Below are 22964 nucleotides of genomic sequence, written 5' to 3'. Positions count from 1 at the left end.
TTTATAAGTCAGGCTTACTTAAAATGGTCATTTCTGAACATGTGTGAAGTGTTAAAGTAATCTTAACATTAAGGAAAATGTAAGAAACTTGTAGATCATCTTACAAGACACAAAGTCAGTTTATTACAGAGTATATGACAATCCTTAGTCACTACTAATCATTAGTCCTGAGGACTTACCTCTGGTATCCCATCGGGCTTGGCTACTAGGGCCACCATTACTTCTCTCTCCCCTGGCTGGAACTCTAGGATCCCTGTGGCACCATAAAACTGAGCATTTCCAGAAGGAATCACTGTATATCTTATGAGTTGGTTGAGTAGCTGGCCCTGCTCTCTGCTCACCCTCAGTTCAACGGTCTCCCCCTCCTGCATAGCCAACAAATCAGAGTGAGTAAGTGAGTGAGTGAGTAAGTTAGTGGGGGGAGGGAGGTGGGGTGAGTGAGTGAGTGAGTGAGTGAGTGAGTGAGAGAGAGAGAGAGAGAGAGAGAGAGAGAGAGAGAGAGAGAGAGCGAGTGAGTGAGTGAGTGAGTAAATGAATGGGTGAGTGAGTGAGTGAGTGAGTGAGTGAGTGGGGGAGGGAGGTGGGGTGAGTGAGTGAGTGAGTGAGTGAGTGAGTGGGGGAGGGAGGTGGGGTGAGTGAGTGAGTGAGTGAGTGAGTGAGTAAATTAATGGGTGAGTGGGTGAGTGGGGGAGGGAGGTGGGGTGAGTGAGTGAGTGAGTGAGTGAGTGAGTGAGTGAGTGAGTGAGTGAATAAATTAATGGGTGAGTGAGTGGGGGGAGGGAGGTGAGTTGAGTGAGTGAGTGAGTGAGTGGGGGAGGGAGGTGGGGTGAGTGAGTGAGTGAGTGAGTGAGTGAGTGAGTGAGTGAGTGAGTGAGTGAGTAAATTAATGGGTGAGTGAGTGAGTGAGTGAGTGAGTGAGTGAGTGGGGGGAGGGAGGTGGGTTGAGTGAGTGAGTGGGTGAGTGGGGGAGGGAGGTGGGGTGAGTGAGTGAGTGAGTGAGTGAGTAAATTAATGGGTGAGTGAGTGGGGGGAGGGAGGTGAGTTGAGTGAGTGAGTGAGTGGGGGAGGGAGGTGGGGTGAGTGATTGAGTGAGTGAGTGAGTAAATTAATGGGTGAGTGAGTGAGTGAGTGAGTGAGTGAGTGAGTGAGTGAGTGAGTGAGTGAGTGGGGGAGGATGGTGGGTTGAGTGAGTGAGTGAGTGAGTGAGTGAGTGGGGGAGGGAGGTGGGTTGAGTGAGTGAGTGAGTGAGTGAGTGGGGGAGGGAGGTGGGTTGAGTGAGGGAGTGAGTGAGTGGGGGAGGGAGGTGGGTTGAGTGAGGGAGTGAGTGAGTGGGGGAGGGAGGTGGGGTGAGTGAGTGAGTGAGTGAGTGGGGGAGGGAGGTGGGTTGAGTGAGTGAGTGAGTGAGTGAGTGAGTGGGGAGGGAGGTGGGTTGAGTGAGTGAGTGAGTGAGTGAGTGAGTGAGTGGGGGAGTGGGGGAGGGAGGTGGGTTGAGTGAGTGAGTGAGTGAGTGGGGGAGGGAGGTGGGTTGAGTGAGTGAGTGAGTGAGTGAGTGGGGGAGGGAGGTGGGTTGAGTGAGTGAGTGGGGGAGGGAGGTGGGTTGAGTGAGTGAGTGAGTGAATGGGGGAGGGAGGTGGGTTGAGTGAGTGAGTGAGTGAGTGAGTGAGTGGGGGAGGGAGGTGGGTTGAGTGAGTGAGTGAGTGGGGGAGGGAGGTGGGTTGAGTGAGTGAGTGAGTGAGTGGGGGAGGGAGGTGGGTTGAGTGAGTGAGTGAGTGAGTGAGTGAGTGAGTGAGTGAGTGGGGGAGGGAGGTGGGTTGAGTGAGTGAGTGGGGGGGGAGGTGGGGTGAGTGAGTGGGGGAGGGAGGTGGGTTGAGTGAGTGAGTGAGTGAGTGAGTGGGGGAGGGAGGTGGGTTGAGTGAGTGAGTGAGTGAGTGGGGGAGGGAGGTGGGTTGAGTGAGTGAGTGAGTGAGTGGGGGAGGGAGGTGGGTTGAGTGAGTGAGTGAGTGAGTGGGGGAGGGAGGTGGGTTGAGTGAGTGAGTGAGTGAGTGGGGGAGGGAGGTGGGTTGAGTGAGTGAGTGAGTGAGTGGGGGAGGGAGGTGGGGTGAGTGAGTGAGTGAGTGAGTGAGTGAGTGAGTGAGTGAGTGAGTGAGTGAGTGCGTGCGTGCGTGCATGCGTTCGTTCGTGCGTGGCTGGGTGTTTGAGTGAGTGGATGGGAGGTTGAGTGAGTGGGTTAATGAATCAAATCAATCAATCAATCAAGCAATCAATCAATCAATCAATGCCTTACATTGATCAACCAAGGTCCTTTAGAGACGGGTGAAAACTCAAATATTCCTCCAGGGTCATCGTTCTCCAGAATGACAATTTCTCGGCTGGTGAAACCTGGTTTAAGGATCTGGTTGTCCACATTTGTCCTGTACAACAACATGGTGATAATGAGTGACACTGTAATGTAATATTATTAGAAAGCTGAAAAACACTGTACAGTAATATATTATGCATTATGCATGTGTCTTACAAATATGCCCATAATGCTTAAAACAGAACGTGATTGTCCATTATAATGTACCATACTGTAACAAATTTAACAAAATAACATTTGCCAGATTTATATTTTGTGTGTGTATGAGTTTGTTCACGCAGGAATTTGAAAGCGTATTAAATATGCTTGACCTAAGGCTTCTTGGTTAAGCTGATTTGACAAGTCATGTTTTAAAGCAACCCACTATCCTCCCTCCTCAGCGGGGGTCTTGTGCATAAACTAAGCTTGGCTTGGCCTGAGCACTGAAGGCTCCAGATAATTAGTAAAATAGCTGACAAAGAGCTTGCAGGAGAAGTGTTCCAAACAAACACATTCAGAGGATGTGCTGCATGCATACAAACACTGATGTTTTTACAGGATAGAATAAAGGAATTTGGTAAATGAGGTGTTAAATGAGTACAAGCTGCATTTGCCTGCATCCAAGTGCAGTAACCCCCAACATATACAAACACACTCTAGCTATTCATTTCATGACATCCCCCATCGAAACATTAAGACAAAGCCCCTGAAAGTTCAGAGTGGATACTTTTCCACATAAAGAGTTGATTCACACCACACAAAAAGGCATAGTGTCTCTAGTACGCACTTACCCAAAGTACACTACAAAGCGAGCTGTTTCTACCCTACGAAGGAAAAGTGGGGGAGGACAAAGATATTCCCGGCACAATGATTACAAGATAAACAAACACTCTGATTAAATCAAAACTGCACTCTGCATGTGTGTAGCCTATAGTGGATCCAATAAGCATTTGGACACTTAAATCATGCCTTAAAATTACTGAATATTAATATAACAAGTAAAACAGACCTGTCTAATGTAAGAATGACGGTCTCATTGATCTCTGGGATGTTGTCAGCCATTACAGTGATGTTAATTGCTGCTTCGCTTTGCCCTGAGAGGAACTTGACTGATCCAGTGAAAGGTGAAATGTCACCCTCAGTGACATCATCTTTGTTCTCGCCAGTGGGCCGCAGCCTCCAGAAGACCACTGCCTGACCATCAGTCCCATCTCGCCTCAGCTGAAGAGTTATCTAAAGGCAGGGAGAATCATTTTTACATTTTTTCTCTATCCAAGAATACAGTAGGATCCAAAAGTCTGAGATCACATCAAAAATCTGGGATTTTAAATTTGCATTAAAACCATGAGTCTTGTATACCAAGCTGCTGCTGTTTGAATCTTCTGGTTCCAGAGCCACCACTGTCTGGTTACTGGTGAAGCCAATCTCTCCATTAGCAATATCAGGTGTGATGATCAGGGATATGTTTAAAGCTCCTCCAAAACGAGGACTCACAGATGGGATCGGTGGGGTGATGTTCTCCAACTGCACACTGTCCAACTAAGGACAGACAAAAAAACAAACCAAGAATTACCTGTTAATGCACCTGTTTGCATCAAATCAGTGTAAACCATATCAGTAAAAAGGAAATTTATTTTTGTAACAAATGCCAATTGGAAATGTTTAACTATCTTGGAATGTCCTATGGAAGCTATGCCTGTCAAACAAGCACTTCAAATGCTTGGTCATCCTCTTCTGAGATGCTATGAGAGCATTCTTGCTGTCATAGCATCTTTCAATGGCTCTTGTATTGCTTCTCTGTATTGCTTAATCAACAAGACACAAACACAAATCCCATGGCAACCAGCCAGAAGCCTAAGTTTTGTGTCTGTAAGATAAGATAAAAAAAAAATCTTATGCTCACCAATGCTGCTTTTCTTTGAATAAAAATACAGTAAAAACAGTTATATTGTGAGATATAATTACAATTTAAAAATGTAAATGCAAAATTATCCTGTGGTTTAAACCGTGATAAATTTTTTTTCAGGATGAATTGATTAATAGAAAGTTCAAAGGAACATCATTTATTTGAATTTGGAAATCTTTTGTGACATTATAAATGTATTTATTCATTTTTTTATAAATTTTGCATAAAAAAAGCATTGAATTAATATTATTTTTTAAACACATCCTCAAAACATTGCTAATCAATGAGCGACAAACTGTCGATGCGTTTACCGGTAGGTACCGGGCTTAAATGAATTAGAAACTCTTAGAAGAAGCTTCACAGAGAAACTTCAACTTCATTTAAAATAAATAAATAAACAGCCTCATAATTAAAGTCATTTATATTTATACAGATGCTTTCAATCACAGAGTATTCAAGATATATATTTTATCAATATATGCATTTCTTGACATTGTCAGAAGGTCTTTAAATGACATATCCTACCTGTATGAGAAAATGAGCTCCATTCTGCAGAAAGGCATCAATTCGAATGGGCAAGATGAGTTCAGCTTGTGACTGGCCAGAACTGAACAGCACACTGTTGACTCTGGTACCATTCAGCACCCCATCCCAGGGTCGTGAGGGGTCCAGTGGTCTGGCAGGTATGTAGAGGGCAGTTAGGGTAAGTCGTACCTCTCCCATGGTCCCCTCTTCTCGGAGAAAGCTAAGTGACAGGAACCGTCCCTCTGGCTGACTCTGAATACTTTGATTCTTTCTTGGATGAAAGCCAAATTGACCATAGACATCGTCACTATCTTGAATGAAGAACACCATCTGTGAAGGAATAACAATATAGTTTAGTATCCTTACAGGATTGTTCTGTCTTCCATAGTTAAGCTTAGTTATAGACAATTACTATAGACAATCATTTCAATCACTCGTCCTTTAGTTTGTTCTAACAAGCAAAAATACAGTAATGCACTTAGTCTAAGGGTCAAAACATTACTCCAGAATAAACTTTAAAATGCACATTGTTAAAAAGAAAATGTGGGAAACAAAAGACGTATTTTAAAGAATGATGGTTTTCAAAAAGTAAACTAAACTAAAAACTAGGCATTTCTCAAAATATATATTTTTTTTATGAAGAGAGTCATACAGGTTTGGAAGACATGAGGGTGAGTAAATGATGGCATTGAGTTAAATCCAAAATATCAAATATATATACCAAAAGGAGATATAAAGATACAAGAAAAAAACACACCACAGGAATTTCATTGGTAATGGACAACCAGAAGTCCATCCTAAAACAGCAGTCTCAATGCCAAAAATAGGATTTGGACAACTTTAATGCTCAAAAAACAACCACATAACACCGTGTCCTAACCAGACACGATTTGATAAAATTCCAGCAACAGGCAATTTTTCTGTCCTCACCAGACATGTTGACAGGAGATTTGCAGGATAATTTGAATCCATTATCCATTGTCGGTTTCAAGTAACGCAACAAAAAATGTTTTATATTCAACTCAAATGAAACCATTTTAATACAGATTTTTTATTTTAAACACTAAACATAGAATCCACTGTCAATCGTTGTGTATGCCATGCTGGCTACAAAAACTCTAATTAGCATAGTAAATGTGACCCTGACCACAAAACTAGTTACATGAGTCAATTTTTTTAAATTGAGATTTATACATCAATATGAAAGCTGAATAAATAAGCTGTCCATTGACGTATGGTTTGTATAGGATAGGACAATATTTGGCAGATATACAATTATTTGAAAATATGGAATCTAAGGGTGCAAAAAATCAAAATATTGAGAAAATCGCCTTTAAAGTTGTCCATTTATGTTCACGATTGTGCTGCATTCACTCACAAAAATAAATGTTCTATATATTTATGGTAGGAAATGTACAAAATATCTTCATGGAACATGATCTTTATTTAATATCCCAATGATTTTTGCCATAAAAGAAAAATCGATAATTTTGACCCATACAATGTATTGTTGGCTATTCCCACAAATATACCTGTGCGACATGTGACTGGTTTTGTGATCCAGGGTCACATATGCCTTTTAATCTCATGTCACAGTGTGTCTGGATTTAAAAATAAATAAATAATTCAATCATAACTGAAGGAAGACTCAATATTATCTGTAGTAATTCGCAGTGTCTTTAATAGATTGCAACTGAAACATTGCTTTAAAGTTCAGTTTCCTCTTGCGATAAACTCTAACATAACCTGATATTTTCCTCTCTATATAGAAACCTGTAACAAGCAGCAATAAACAAATGTCACCATTCATTACAGTAAATGTAACATCAGACTATCTGTGTAAAACTCACAGTGAACTAATCTTAGAAAGCCCTTCTCTCTCATTAGACCTCACGAGAGCGTAAAAATAGCATTCATGAGCTAGTATATTACTCTGTCATTTACACAAGCCTCATCAGACCAAGGCACACAACCTCTCTAAATATTTGTAGTACTGCAATTTGGGGATTTTGTCAGTGATTTTAAGGACAGTTGACATAAATAGGCTCCTCACACTTAGTTTTCACATCCTCCAAAGCCAATCCAGCTATCAAACTTCTGCTCACACTTATGGGTAACTGATGGGTTTATACATAAACACGGGTTGGATTTATTCACTCCTTTCACACATAATCAAACTTGCAACAGACAAGTTATAAAGAGAACACACAGCCACCCACGGGGCTCTGCTGTGGGCTATTTTGTGCTGGGACCACATGAAGGGAACACCCAAGTGACACAGTGTAACAAGTAGTCTGTGATGCTGCTGTGCCAGTGAGACACATGCGTCTCATTTTACGCCACATCCGCTTAAACGGACTTAGCGCTGCCCAGATGGTAACTAAGAACCAGCTCTGATCCGGGAACTTCCTCTTTGACAAGGGGTTCTGAGCCAGAGTAAGACAACAACCTCCCTGGATGTCTCACCACAAACCTCCCAGTGAGGTCCAAGAGGGATCTGCTACCATGGCTGTCTGAAATTAAGCATAAACATCTAGAATATCAAAGCGTGTGACATTTCAACATGTAGGACAACCAGTACCCGGGATCACTATGAATAATAAAATTTTCCTTCCAAACATTAAAAAGAGCGCTTCAAGTTGTCATCAACGCCAACTCGCGAATCTTTCATAACTAAATCCACCTCAGAATTGAGCAACCACCGATCTCTGATCTGCAATCCAAACACATTTTCTAAATGCATTAGTTAAAAACCAAACCCATGCCGAGCACTCACTTCCATAGGCTCATCCACTTCAGCGCCTCCTTGTACAGATCCTGAGATCAATCTGAGGAGGAAGGCCTCTGCTTCTTCGGGAAGGTTGTCTTGAGTGATGTTTAAAGGCAGTACAGCATTCATCTGGCCCTCAGCAAACCTCAGGGTACCTGATGAAGGGTTAAGGTCGGCAGAGACTGGAGTCCTATCCATGGAGTTTCTCGTAATGTTCCATCGAACTGAAACATTTCCATGAGTTCCTCCGTTCCGCACAATGATGATGCCTTCGTATCTGAGACAGAGAAACTTTATCAGTATATTATGATTCATAATTAATGACATATAATTTATGATATTTTACATCGTTTGGGGTCAGTAAATAAAATATTTTATTTAATTGATCAAAAGTGACATTCATAATGTTACAAAAGCTTTCTCTTTCAAATAAATGCCGTTTTTTTTTTTTTTACTTTCTATTCATCAAATAATACTGAAAAAAAGCATCATGGATATATTAAAGCACAACAATATTAAAGGGTTATTTCACCCAAATTCTGCCAGTAATTACTCACCCTCATGTCGTTCCAAACCCGTAAGACTTTCGTTCATCTTTGGAACACAGATGAAGATATTTTGGATGAAATCTGAGAGCTTTCTGTCCCTCCATAGACAGCTACACAACTGACACTTTGACGCTTCAAAAAAGTTCATAAAGTGAACGTAAAACTAATCCATATGAATTGAGCGGTTTAGTCCAAATTTTCTGAAGAGACTTCATCGTTCTATATAATAAACAAATTGAATTTAGGCTTTTATTCACATATGAACACTGATCAGCGAACATAAACAGAAGCTCAACTGAACCTGCTTGATGCGCGAGAACAAATGTTTTGCGGAAGCTCAAACGTGCTGCATAACACACGAGAATGAACCTCATTGGTTCTTGCACTTCCGTTTACCAGATCTGATGTGTGCGCTGATGAATGTTTATATGTGAATAAAAGCCTAAATCCAATCTGTTCAGCATATAAATCGATCGTGTCTCTTCAGAAAATGTACTAAACCTCTCAATTCATATGGATTAGTTTTTAACTCTTTATTAACTTTTTGAAGCGTCACAGCTGCCTATGGAGGGACAGAAAGCTCTCAGATTTCATAACAAATATCTTTATTTGTGTTCCAAAGATGAATGAAAGTCGTATGGGTTTGAACGACATGAGGGTGAGTAATTAATGACAGAATTAAAAATGTTGGGTGAATTATCCCTTTAAGTAGCACAACTGTTTTCATGGATATAAAAATAAATGTTTCTTCAGCACCAAATCAATATACTAAAATTATTTCTGTGACACTGAAGACTGGAGTAATGGCTGCTGAAAATTCAGCTTTGACAACACAGAAAAAAATTGCATGTTAAATTATATAATTTTTATATAGCCTAATATTATATAATACAATAATATTTTAAAATATTACTGTTTTACTGTATTTCTAATCAAATGCATGCAGCCAACGTGAGCATAAGAGTCTTTTTTAAAAAAAATCTTACCGAACCAAACTTTGGAATGGTAGTGTATAAATGCATATATTATCTCTATTATTTTATATTTAAAGATTGTTAAACAGTTGAATTGTTCAAACGTGTGTTGTATAGCAAATTATATTTAGCTTTTGTTTTGAAATTTGAGTGAAATTTTGTTAGCTTTTTCTATTGACTCTATTTAAACTGCTTTGGAACTATTTGTTAGTGTAAAAACTGCTATACAATTCTCACTATTAACTAACTTTTAACTACGCTTCAATAAACACCTAATTACTGCTTATTAACAGTTAGTAAAGTAGTTGTTAAGTTTAGGTATTGGGTAGGCCATTGCACACTGAGTGCCATTTTTCGTATTCGTGATTCGGTGGCTCTGAATTGTCAAAGCACCATTCAAACACCATTCAAACTGCTTGTTACAGATGCGAAAAACGCATAAAATCGAACCCGTTTCGATTTTTTTTTTGACGGACGAAAGTTTCGGAGGCAGTGTGCAAGTGTGATTGACATAACGTGAGGTCGTATTTATTTTTTAACGTGCGAAAATTTCGGATGCGAATTTCGGACTCAGTGTGCAATGGCCTTGAGGGATGTAGAATATGGTCATGCAGAATAAGGCATTAATATGAACTTTATAAGTACTAATAAATAGCCTAGCAATATGCATGCTAATAAGCAACTAGATAATAGTGAGACCCGTGCCCTGAACTACAGTGTTTCCGCAACTACCAAAAGGAATGAAGACATTGGATTTTACATGTTCCACCTTTTCTCAGAAACAGTGCAACGGTTTGACAACCTGCCATGTGTATTTGGTGTAACATAGATAGGCTTTCTTTTTCCCTGTTACATTACACCTGGTTATGACACACAGTTAATAACCAAGACTATATGGCTCTTTTAATCAAATAATGCAATAATTCTCATGCACATTGAACACATTAATGCAAGTATCTTTAAACTGTTAACAATATCCTACTTACATCGGGGTCAGGTCTTCATTGATAATGTGTGGTTGTATGGGGGAAGGACTGATTGACAGGACTCCATAAGGCTTATCATTGGGCTCGATGGTCACGAGTGCCATACTTGGTGTCATCAGCACCGCGTCACCCAATAGGGTCTCTTCCAGAAGAACCACCTGGAAAGACTCTGCAATCTCTGGAATGTTGTCATCTCTGATGCTGAAGCGGAGTTCTGTTTCATGGATCCCTGGAGGGAAAACAACCATCCTCTCAGCCTGTAGATCCACAAAGTCCGTCAGCAGAGTAGCACTGGCCGCTCCACTGCCCGTAACGACTGCATAGGCCACAGACACTGTCCTGTCATCAGAACCGATCAGAAGACCATCCTCAGTTCTACCACGAGTAACGGTAAGAGAAATGACACCGATGTTCTCCGGCACAACCAATGTGGGCTTGGAGAAGCGGATGGGAGCATCATTACGGGAGATCTTGATCTGCACACTGCTTCTGTTAGGATTGAGTAAAGCTCCGCCAGCTGCTTCTGTCAAACGCACTGTGAAGGTTTCATCATCTTCTGGAAGCTAAAGGAGATGTGAGATTTAAAAAAAAAAAACATAATGATTAAGACTAATGCAGAACATCTAACTGTTGATGTGACGTTTCATTAAAGTTAATGTGAAACCCGTTCATAACTTTTTTGTTTTTTATCTCCATAAGGCACTTTTCTGAGAGAAAGTGTATTTTTAATGAGAAAAACATGCAGGTCGAGACTTGATTTCATCCATTCACAATTGATTGGATTGTGAGAAGTGGGTTATTTGGGGAAGAGAGGCTGAAAAATAAGAGGGCCATGAATGTGTATTTTGACTAAATTTAATATATTTCTCAATTTGTGTGTATGCTATAAAATGACTGATTTTTTGTAAAATAGCATAGGTTTTTTGTTTTTTTGTTGAAATAACACTGATGGATCATTCACAAAAAATCCTGTAACATGCACTAAACAAAACTTTTTTGGTTCCGTTCTGCGCTTAACCTGTCATTATTTATGTGATTTGTTTTGTTCACTACATTTTTTTTTTTTTTTAAACAGTACCTTGTCATCTTGTATCATGATGCTGAAAACTACAACAGAACGACCAGGAGGAATAGTAATGTTCCCCATGTCTGGACTGAGATCTTCATTGGCAGGGTTTGGACCTCCAAAAATCTGTGAATTCATAAAGAAATATAGATAGAGAATATGCAATATAATCAACAACATTTCTTCTTCTTCTTTTTTTCATTAGCAGAGTCAAAAACTTTCTGGCAATGCTCACCTCAAAGTTGACAGTCACAGTCCCATAGGTTCCTTTCTCTCGGAGAAGAGTGAGAGGAACATAGTGGCTTCTACCTGTTGGCTCCTCCACAGTAATGAGGGAGGTCTAAACAGAAATCAAACATATATCACTGTTTCATGCATGTACTGACAAAATTAGAAATTAGGGATATCAGGAAATGCATTAACAGATTAAGAGACGAGGTAATGTGACACAGGTGTCCAATTCTGCTCCTAGAGGGCCAAAGTCCTGCCTAGCTAAAACTAGAATTAAACACATCTGAACTAGCTAATCTAAATCTTCAGGATAACTATAGTCACTTATAGAGTGCAAGCATATTCGTCTAAAATAATTCTCTATTTTCAGCTTCAGAATTTTTATTCTGGTGTCACCATTGTCCTGTGCATTGATACACCCCTAATTATTATTATGTATTTATTTTTGTAATGGAAAAAAGCAACCCGACCTTTCCTCTCAGGCATCTGACCCACACCACTCCCTCACTCTCACTTTCCAATCCATCGAATACACCCCTCACAACACACACACCACAGATAAAAAGTAAAAACAGCTCACGCTTACAGTCACCCCTACCCAGCATGCTCTGAACAACTTCTTCCTGCTGTTCATTGAGGAAATTAAAAGAAACTTACTGAGTTGAAGGAAATTATTCCAAAGGCATTATCATTAGACAGGATGGTGATGGTGGCAATATTTGGAGTTCCCACTTTGACACCATTTGATGAGCTCTGAAAAGTAAATCATTGAAATGAGTAATTAATAAAAAATGTATGTGAGTGCGTGTGTGTGTGTGTGGTCACCGTGATTTTGCCAAGTAAGACATATTCCTTGGTCAACATATTTTGCTGATCCTGGAACAACATTCCTGTCTGAAAATGTAGTCCTAACCATATCCATATACCCCTAAACCTAACTCTAACTACAAGTTATCCCTAAAATCAGAGGGAGATGATAGGTGAATAACACTGATGTGGAAGCACCTAACCCTGGCTGTAAGCCTAAACTTGACATAAACTGCAAACTTGTCCTTCAAATCTGATTGGTTGATTTGAATGTTGCTTCAATATCAACACAGATGTTGTTCCAAGAACATATTGCACTTGGATCCATATTTTTATTTTATTTTATTTATCAAAGCAAATACTATAACCAATTAAATCCATTAAAAAAAGTTTCTGCAGCTGTAGAATTTCAGATGAAACCTTTTGTAGGCTCTGTATATTTTTAAGTGTGTATGAGTGTCTATGATGCAGAGTACAAAAAAAAAAGCATTACCACGTAAGAACACAAACCCCATATAGACTCTTTTTGAGCACCCCATTAAAATGAGCTTTTCCCAGCTGTAACAGAGATTTCTTTCAGCAACAGAGCTCTTGTTGCAGTGGCATGAAATACACATGCTCAGGCAATTCCCTGCAACCCGTGACTGAGATCCAGCTCGGTACCAAAACGCTCTCCCTCCTCCTTCTACTGCAGTGTACGAATACTTTTATAGAGATACATCAGTAGCAGACATTTGTTAAGACTTGCTTACACACATTTTAATAAAAAAAAAAATTATAAGTGAGATAATGGAGAGCAGAAAATAAAGAATAAAACAACAGTTTTTCTTTTCCCCAGTTTTGTTTTTTTGGTCTGTCAATAATTAGCATATGTTTAATGAAAATTTCTCTTAAGGACTGTCTTGGTTTCCTTTTACTGCCTTCAGCTTGGGTTTCATTTCATGCCAGTGGTCTTTTGTTACCCTTAAGTTGCCCCATTCTGCCAGCCTAAGGTTCATTTGTTAAACAGCGGACAAGTAGACAGTGGAGCCATGACCCGTTGTCATTAATCACTCACTGTCAACAGACTGGGACACCGCAGAACAGAGAGGCACTGCTATGAGAAACACATCCTTAGACAACACATAAAGGTGATGAATGTCATTTTTCATGTTCAAATACCTCCATCTCAGTTTAATGAGATGACTAAAAGTAAGCCGTTTGTTGATTTTTCCTCAAATTTCTAAACAGTGTGTCTTCATTCACTGTCTGGCGTACACACAAATGTATGCATGAAATCTGCATACAAAGCTTTTGGTGAACGCTGTATAATTTGGGTTTGTATATCCACCTTATTTGTAATGGTTGTAGCCATTTTGTTGAACAAGTTGAATGTGTGAGGCTTCCAGTGTCAGACGCTTCCAGTTATATTAGCTGTACAAAAACAATATTATGATATTATTATGGTATTTGTCATTATATGATTTTAATGTATTATAGTAATAATAAACACACTGGTTTGTAGCACAAATAGTTTAACGGTTTACTGCACTTTTCTATTCTTCTAGTTATGTATCGGAATGAATCGGAAGTCTCACACTCATGGAAAATAGCTTACAAGTTATAATAACATGATAAAGGTGTTTAATGTGTTAGACATTTGACATTTCTCAAGGATCATGTTTAGAGAGCTGAGAGTGACGAAAGACTGTAAAGGAAGGTTGTAAGGAAAGCCCTTATATGGAAGGTTTGGGCGTGTTTTATGCAAATTACTAGCCTTGGGCATGCTGTCTCTCATTAATATTAAAACAAGGTTAAGAACAAACTCATGTGTGCGCGCACGTGTTGTGAATTAGGCAGATTGTTTTGTGTGAGAAGTTCTCTTGTGCATATAAATATATGCAATCATTAGTAAATGAGACCCAGACCCAGAGTCCCAGTGTCATCTTCTGGGTCAACTAATAGCATAAAACCTGAGGAAAACCTTTTGGAAACAGGTGTTATTTCTGCAATTCCATTTGGTGCCACTAGTGGTGCATAAATTAAACTCCTAGGAGATGCTCCTCCTTTGCGTGTTATAGGAAGCTTATTTCCAGGCCTGTGCTTTTCTTATAGTGATTAGCTTTGCATAACATCTCTTTAATCTTACGGCACTGACAGTTGTGGCTGTCACAGTTGGTTATTTCGCTTGACGGTGACTTCTAACGTAGGGTTGCTGCTGCAGTGCCATTACTTAACCCTTATAAAAAGTTAGGGGAACCCATCAAAGACCATGCAAAGGCTTATGGGCCATTGAGCTGTGGCTGAAGAGTTGACAAGCTTTCAGTGCTGTCCACTCAAGCAAGAATTTCAACCACTCTGGGATTCCCACTATTGAGATGGATTACTCTTAAAAATGGGCAGAGGAAGTGTTCAAATTTAACGCTTACTTAGCCGATGCTTGCACATGACTTTAAGTCACACAGCAAAACGTCATTTTTCTTCTCAATCAGAATTGTAGTTTTTTTTTTTCAGTTAACAATATTTAAATTTTCTTTTTGAGAATATATCTTTTAAGTTAAGTTTGTTTATTTAAGTTTATTTTTCATCTGTGCTGGAAAATGTTTTATTGTTTTAAGCATTAATCTCATAAAATAAGTAAAAACTAATATTATTAAAAATCATTTTAATGAATTGAAATACAGCTCAAATAAAATAAATAAATATAACTATTATATGTAAAACGTGAAAATTTAAAACTGAAATAAAAACAAATTAAATATAAACACAAAATATTAAAAATAATAAAAATTACAAGCACATAACAGAATTATTAAAGAAAAAACAAAAAAACATAACAATTTGGTAATGGGGTTAAAAAGCCTAATTATCTTACACAGTTTTGCTGCGTAAATTGATCTTGTTTTATGGATGCTTTAGATATAAAGATTTAAGGATATTTTATTTATTTTTAATAGAAATGAGACCCCCTTGAACAACCTGAAATTAAGGCCCGGTTTCACAGACAGAGCTTGGATTAGTTCAATTAGGGCTTTAATAGCTTTAATAAATGTGCCTTAGAAAAAAAAAAACATTAATGGTATGCATCTTGAGACAAACAATGGCACTGACATATTTTTTGTCAGAGCAAGTTGCTTTCAGTTAAAACAGCTCAAACATGCATTTTAGTCTGAGACTCGGCTTAAGCCTTGTCTGTGAAACCGTGGGTAAGTGTCTTGCTTATAGGCACTATCGGCCAGCTTTTACTGGATTTGAACCTACACCCTTTTAATTACATGCACATGTCTTTACCACTATAGACTTTACCTGCAGATAGTCAGTGTTTCCTGGTTCAAGAATTACCTGCAGGCTGAGGTTGAACACAAAGGTCTCATCAGCCTCAGGTATGTCATCATCCCTCACAGCGATGAAGATAGTTTTACTGCTTTCAGAGGACAGGAGAAAAGCAGCAGCAGTTGTGGCCTCAAAGTCTCCAGTGTCCTCTCCCTGAAGCTGGACAAACATGGAGAACAGTCATCAATTGTTTTAGTTTTGGGAACAATTCTTTTAAAGCATAGATGTTCTTTGTGTTTTTGTTTTTCGGAACGTGCTGAACAAAAATCAAGACTTGGATTGGGAGAAAAGAAAACGGTTCTTTATAAAACACCTCAAAAAGTTTGTGACGGGAAATCCCTGACCTCTTTTAAACTCAACCGGCACCATCTGGTTGACAACTGCCACCTCTAGCACATGCTTTGATGCCACCCACTGTAAGCCGCTACAAAACGAGCTCTTAGATCCTTCCTTCTACAGTGAATTTATGGAAGCCATTCAATGAACCGGCAACACTTGCCCACTTACTATGTGTGCTAAACAGGCACTGCCTGCTTTAACAGTAGGCATATTTGTGTTTCTGTGCTAATTATGGCCATGTGTGCAATGATATGATTTACATGACAGATGTTTGGGTGTTGAGACCCATACAGCTGTTAAGGCATTAACACATCATGCAGTACAGAAGCATTGTTAGCTCAACGGTTCTGTGGAGCCTCATATCCACAGTACAAAATGTACTCTTGCTTTCTAAACTATTTCTTATTCTTACTATTTCTTACATGCTCTTATTATGTGCCATCAGTGTGCTGTGTGTGTCATTATGACTTACTACTGATAGGCTACAATTAAAAGGAGGCATTGTGTGATAGTTACTTGATAATTTAAATAAGTAATTTAAAAAATAGTTTTCTTTGGAATTTCAGCCAATGTTTATATAAACAAACTAATAAATATTAAAATACTATTAAAACAAATAATTAAATCAAAATAATGTTGTTTTTACTAAATGTTTTTTAATGCTTTATGCATTTTCTACGGTGGCCGAGAGAGCACAACGAGCTGCAACTTAACGGGTGGTTGAGTATGATTTCACTTTTCTAACTTTAGTAAGTGTGTGTTGCTGTTTGAGCATAAACAACATCTGCAAGGTTACAAGCAAAGGGAGATATTTGCTTTTAAAGAAATCGTTTTTTAATGACTACAACAAACGGCTGGTATGGACTACACATTTCTCACCCAACCCTAAAATTGACCTAAACCCCGCCCCCGGGAACACGCAGTCCATGTTGAGAAGAGGGAGTTGTTGTATACTGTCTATGGTTGTAGTCGAGCACATATCTCCATTTGTGAGTCAGCTCAAACTGTAGCATCTGTCTTTTGACATGCAATAGAAAGTCACTAACAGTTCCTAATTCCGATCGATTTATAGATTATCATAAAGATAATATGCTAATTGAAGATAGTTAACATCAGCTACATAAATTAATCAACTAACCATTCAGAGACGTCCTGTTGCATTCTACATGTTGTCACTTCTTCTTCAGTCTCTCCATCATTGTCTGACAGTTTCTGTCATTTTAGTGTGTGTCTGGTGAGGTAGGCTAACTGCTAACACATGAGCTCTTGAAACCCCGCCCTCTGTGTCGGGAACAGCAGCTAATTTGCATTTAAAGGGCCAGACACAAAATTATGCGTTTTGCTGACCCTCAAACAGTGACAACTTTAACATGCTATATAAAAATATCTGTGAGGTATTCATAAATAAATATATATATCATATATATATATATATATATATATATATATATATATATATATATATATATATATATATATATATAAACTTCGCACACACACAAATCGTCCCTTTGGGGTCCCCTGTAAACATTTCCGTTGTGTTCTGTACTATTTGCAGAGCACTTCTGTATTTGGTTGTGTTGTGAGTATTTGGAGCACACATGTGTTGTGAAACTGATGAAGATGTTTTCTTAATTTGCGGGTGTTTTTCTATTTGTCTAAACCACGTGAGATGATTGACAGCTGTACAGCGAATGAGAGAGCTGAGATCTTGACGCAAAACAGTGCTGCATTCCACGGACTTGCAAACTTATCTAAGCACTTCCCCTTGGGGGAATCTCTGCTGCCATTTTGAAGTGCGTTCCACTTCGTGAAGTGCCAAGGGAAGTTTATATGGACAGACCCTGGTTCCCTCGATTTTGACCGAGGGAGCGAGTCTACTTCATATGTACACTTCAGGCACCTATATGTCCCACCATGCAGTACGATTGTGACGTCACCACAGATCTCGTCTAATCAACCCTACAACAAACAACTCTATGATAAATTAATTATATATATATATTTTTTTTTTAAACAACCCAAACACACCTACATTTGGAAGCTGCATTAAACAATTTCTTAAAGGGATTAAAAAAATTATAATACATCAACTCCATAGCTGATTCCAAGTGATCAAGGGCTTAGGACGTTCCAATTCAGCCCATTGCAGTTTCCGCCAGAAGTGGGCACTTGTGCAACGTAAGCAATGACGTACATCCGAGTGAACGAGACGGAGGGAAGTTAGCGAGTGAAGGGCATGACAATTTTGGACTGGAACGCAGCACAGGAAGAGGAGACACGATCTCTCTGTGTTCGCTGTTTGAGCTTCAGATTGCATAATTCAGTGGAAAATGAATAGAAATGTTATTCTGTATAGGACAAAATATTTTACAAACATGTGATGATAAATCATTATTTCTCCAAATATGCGCACCGTTGGACTAAGAGCCCTGGCGGATGCTGTATATTGCATGTATGTGAACACAAATAAACCGGAGAAGACGTGAATGACTGCTTTATGAGTGATGATTTCTATTCAAAATAACGAACGTTTCAGATTAAAAATGTTGCACTCCTGTCATAAATTAAGAAATGAATGTCACTGCAAACCAATTTTAAACAGTGGTCAACTATCGAAGCTGGAGTCTTAAATATGTCTAATGATGCTCAGTTTGTCCATATAAAATAAGTGTAAGAGTGTGATGTTTTAACGAGTAATGAATGTTGAACAACAATAATCTAGGACCATCTGTGATCTTTGTGAAAGGGGTTAAATTAGTGTTTTTGGTGATCCAGTTCTGTAGGTGGCGCTGTCACAGAAAACTAGCGTCCTGGAACTGTGGTCCTAGAACTGGGGTCCTGAAACTGCAACAGCCTCCGGTTGTGCAGGAATAACCTTCTCCTTATTCACGATACAGCACAGCCTCTCGTACCTTATTGCTTACGTAAGATTTTTGCTAAATCGTACATATTTTACGAGTTGCCCAATTCATATGAATCAGCCACATTTTACTCACTCGTACGAATTCATAAGAATTGGTTGTGAGATAGCGTTGGGCAGCCACACAAACTGATAGTAACAACGATTATCCACTCACAGTGCAAATTGCTCTTCTAAACTTACCAGAACCAGAGCTGTGACATTAACTGGATCTCCAACTCGTTCCACCACAAGACGCACTATGGCCCTGCTGCTCTCGTTCACAACAAACTGAGTCTGGCCCTGGAACCTCAGCTCTGCCGACTCGGACCTGACACTTGTGGTGAGCAGCATCAGAACCAGGCCAGCTAGACCAAGAACAGCTGGCATTCCTGAAGAGAGAAAGAACATACAGTTCAGATACCATTCATCTGGACGGGGAATATTTCACTCTGCATAAATTAAATGTACAATTACAAGCCTCTGATACTGTTCATCTTTCACTCACAGTAGATCTGACAAGGTGGTGCATTCATTGATTCTTACTGTTATGGTACTTGCACAGATTTCACACTTTCAAGGAGAGTGTACACCATAATAGCAGCTAAAATATATACCCGAAAGGGTGAATTGACAAGTAGAGAATTGCACAAATATATGAGTTTAGCAGCATTAGCTAACATCACCTTTATAAAAAAAGGTTTAATGGTCTTCTAGAACCCTAGGGTTCCTGTCTGATTTTTTAAAGAACTATTTTTGCCAAACAGGTTCTATAATAATTGCATAATACTTTCATTTTTAATGGGAGATTTTTAATTTGTTTTTCTAGTGATCAAGTATGTTTACAAGATGTTTAATAAAATTACAGTTAAAAATTAATTAAAACATTATTGATTAAAATTGAATCTTAATTCATAAAACGATCTCATGTTTGGAACCCTTAAAAGTTTTTATATATAAAGCACCTGACCCTTTAAGAAGCCTTTAAGGTTCTATATTTTCTTTGTATTTTCTAATATTTTCTTCTTGCAGAACCGGACTTTTTGTATACAGACAACCTACCGGTATGTTTTTTTGTTCTTTTGGGAGCTGCCATTGTCCAAAGACCTGCATGAAAATTCCTCAAAAATGTATATATTTTGTTTCAAACAAACAGCGTAGGTTTTGAGCGACATGAGTTAAAGGGGTGGTAAAATGCCATTTTTACAAGATGTAAAATAAATATCTGATGTCCCCAGAGTGTGTGTGTGAAGTTTTAGCACAAAATACCCCACAGATATTTTTATATAGCATGTTAAAGTTGTCACTTTTGGAGGGTTTGCAAAAACGCACCGTTTTGTGCCTGGCCCTTTAAATGCAAATGAGCTGCTGCAGATGGCGGGGTTTCAAGAGCTCATGTGAGTTAGAAGCAGCGATTACCTCACGCAGACACACTAAGTGAATGCAACAAGACGTCTCTGAATGGTTAGTTGATGAATTTATGTTGCTGATGTGCAGTTAACTATCTTCAATTGGATATTCTGTCACAGTAATCTAGAAATCGCTCATAGGAACTGTTGTGAGATGCACACAGAGTGACTTTCTATTGCATGTGAAAAGATGGATGCTAAAGTTTGAGCTGATTCACAAATTTACTCTTATACAACAACTTTTCCTCTTCTCAACATGGACTGCGTGTTCCCGGGGGTGGGGTTTATGTACATTTTAGGCTTGCTGATGTCACTGTAGTCCCTATACCAGCCGTTTGTAGTCCTTTTCTTTAAAAGCAAATATCTTCCTTTGCTTTGAACTTTGAGCGTTGTAACTTTGCAGATGTTATTTATGCTTAAACAGCAACATTTCACACTAACTAAAGTTAGAAAAGTGAAATCATACCACCCTTTAATAATTTTTGGTTGAAATATCCCTTTAAGACTTTGGAAATCAAGATAATATGACTCTATGACTGACCCTTTCCTTTTAAGGTTCCTGACCTTGAAGGTCAGATCCCAGTTATTGTCACCTGCAATAGGAGACAATTCAGACAGGCATTTATTGTGGTCATCTCTTGAGAAAGAGACTATAAAGTTTTACTGCAGGACTCAGACAATATCAGTCTCCTTTTTTTTTTCTTTAAGACTGTTGTGTTGTCATGGCTAACAAAACAGAAAACATGAATATGTTCAAAACAACGTCTGGCCATCTATTTAGTCATCTGCTGCTTTGAAGCACACACACACATTTTATATTTGCTAAATTACATGGTAAATACACAAGCTTTGAATGAAGTAATCTTGTTTTTTTTTGTTTTTTTCTTATGGGAGTCAATTACCAGGGAAAGTTGGACATTGGTTAAATTCAGCTCTTCATATGTTCCACTTCTGCTACATCATGCGGTTATTCTTGAGCCACAAGGTTGCTGGGAGCAGACGGCGTTCATCAATCAAGGTGCCATTTCAGATTACTGAGGGGTTCCTTCTTTTGAGTTAGTGAAAATACAACTTTGAGGGGCAGAAATGCAACCATATGATTTTGACACAATTTCATTGCTCCATTGGGGTATGTGTGAGTGTGCACATCTGTGTGTGTGTGTGTGTGTGTGTGTGTGTGTGTGTGTGTGTGTGTGTGTGTGTGTGTGTGTGTGTGTGTGTGTGTGTGTGTGTGTGTGTGTGTGTGTTGTGTTTTGATGACAAGAGGCGGGCAGGCAGGCAGGCAGGCAGGACGCACGGAAGGGGGGCCGTGAATGCTATCAAAACTGGATTAGCGGCTGCTGGCGGGCTGAGGCCTGGGGTGAGAGTACAAAGCCGGGACAGTAGAGGGGAAAGCCTTGTATTCAGCCCTGTTTCTCCCCCAGAGCTGGGAACTTCCTGACTTGTTCAGACTCAATACACAACATACAACCAAACTGCACCAGCACCTCTCTTTTATTTATTTTAGTAAGTTTACATTATAATACGCTGCTACCTAATACCACATTTCTGTTAATACTAATACGGTTTAGGATAGCACAAATAAATCCAAAATCCAAATTATGAGCTGAATAATAACAAACATTTCCTATGAAATTTTGACTTCAAATTCTGTTAAAACCATACTCTCATTGGGTCTCATTCATGAAACATGAGCAGAACGATTTTTTGTGTAAATCGTGTGTAAAGTGGTTCTGGCGTAAATTTTCAGATTCATTAAAATGTTCGTATTTTCCAAATGTTAGTTGGTACGAAATAAATGAATGCTCCCAGCCACGCGAAAATAGTGCGTTTAACATCCGAACGTTTTGCTCATTAATAAGGCTGCATTTTAATTCACCTTAATCGGGTACGTATTTACACAGCATTTGGAAAAAATATTATATATAGTAATTACATTCGTTGTTTCTTTTTACTTTTATTATGAGAGCCAGTAATAGCATCTGCAAACAGAACACTTTAATCAAATAATTAATTGCTTTCAATAGGGCTGGGCTATATTTTTTCGAAGTGAACTAATTAGTTTTTTGCAGTCAAGCTTCATGTCGAACCATTTTCTTTTCATTTCTGGGACTGTTCGATTAACAGATGAAACTCCATTAACTGCATCTGTAATATGCTGCCAAGCTTCCTTTTTTTAGGACCTGATACGCCTATGTACACTTGAAAATAAAATGTGGCGTTTTGAATGAACTTCTGATAATAAAATATTATCTGATAATGAGACATTTTTCTTTTTCATTCGCTTTTAAGAAGACGTTGAAATCCTTCGTTTTTTGTCATAATATGATGCCCATATATGGTTGTCAGTCGGATTTAATGGGCGGGATTTATGGTAATTGCGAATGAGCGTGCACTCATGTCCCATTTACAACTGATTGGAATTCATTAACACACACACACATTTCACTATCACATCTGACGTTTACGAAATATTTGTGAATCAAGAGAAGAGTTTTCGGGAAGGTCTCTTTACGCGCAAATCACTCACATATTTACTCGTATATTTACAAATGTTTCATGAATGAGACCCATTGTGAGCAATTTTGTGAGCAATTTCAACTCCAATTCTTTTACGTTCTCTAACAATCCCCATATGCTCTGCTTCTATCCAGTGATGCAAATGTGTAAAGAGTACCTAAATCCATAATTGAGTAAAAGTACAGATGAAGTTACAAGTCACCAATTCCAATTTGACTTGAGTAAAAGTCTTAAGGGATAATACACTGGGCAACTTTTGGGGCAATGATGCTGGGCAATGTTGCTGTCAACGGGCAACCAGATGAGACACAGGGCCCACGACCGATCTAAA

At 38.9% G+C, this 22964-nt stretch overlaps 1 protein-coding gene across 1 annotated transcript in view; it reads right to left on the bottom strand.

Moving 5' to 3' along the window:
* adgrv1 (adhesion G protein-coupled receptor V1) overlaps nucleotides 1-19744 on the bottom strand; it is a 128231-nt gene extending 108487 nt beyond the window's left edge. Inside the window, exons 1-12 of the mRNA XM_079608572.1 lie at nucleotides 18909-19744; nucleotides 15473-15622; nucleotides 12002-12097; nucleotides 11349-11453; nucleotides 11126-11239; nucleotides 10048-10610; nucleotides 7546-7816; nucleotides 4770-5099; nucleotides 3698-3877; nucleotides 3348-3571; nucleotides 2285-2411; nucleotides 180-365 (exon numbers count right to left, since the gene is read on the bottom strand). Coding sequence (XP_079464698.1) covers nucleotides 180-365; nucleotides 2285-2411; nucleotides 3348-3571; nucleotides 3698-3877; nucleotides 4770-5099; nucleotides 7546-7816; nucleotides 10048-10610; nucleotides 11126-11239; nucleotides 11349-11453; nucleotides 12002-12097; nucleotides 15473-15622; nucleotides 18909-19115 — 2553 coding nt within the window. The 5' untranslated portion in view covers nucleotides 19116-19744. The remainder of the gene's footprint in view (nucleotides 1-179; nucleotides 366-2284; nucleotides 2412-3347; nucleotides 3572-3697; nucleotides 3878-4769; nucleotides 5100-7545; nucleotides 7817-10047; nucleotides 10611-11125; nucleotides 11240-11348; nucleotides 11454-12001; nucleotides 12098-15472; nucleotides 15623-18908) is intronic.
* Between the last annotated feature and the right edge of the window lie 3220 nt (nucleotides 19745-22964).

This window comes from Phoxinus phoxinus (assembly GCF_949152265.1).
Source record: "Phoxinus phoxinus genome assembly, chromosome: 3".
NCBI classification, from domain to species: domain Eukaryota; kingdom Metazoa; phylum Chordata; class Actinopteri; order Cypriniformes; family Leuciscidae; genus Phoxinus; species Phoxinus phoxinus.
The sequence above is the reverse complement of the archived record's forward strand: the minus strand, read 5'-3'. Positions and strand labels throughout refer to the sequence as shown.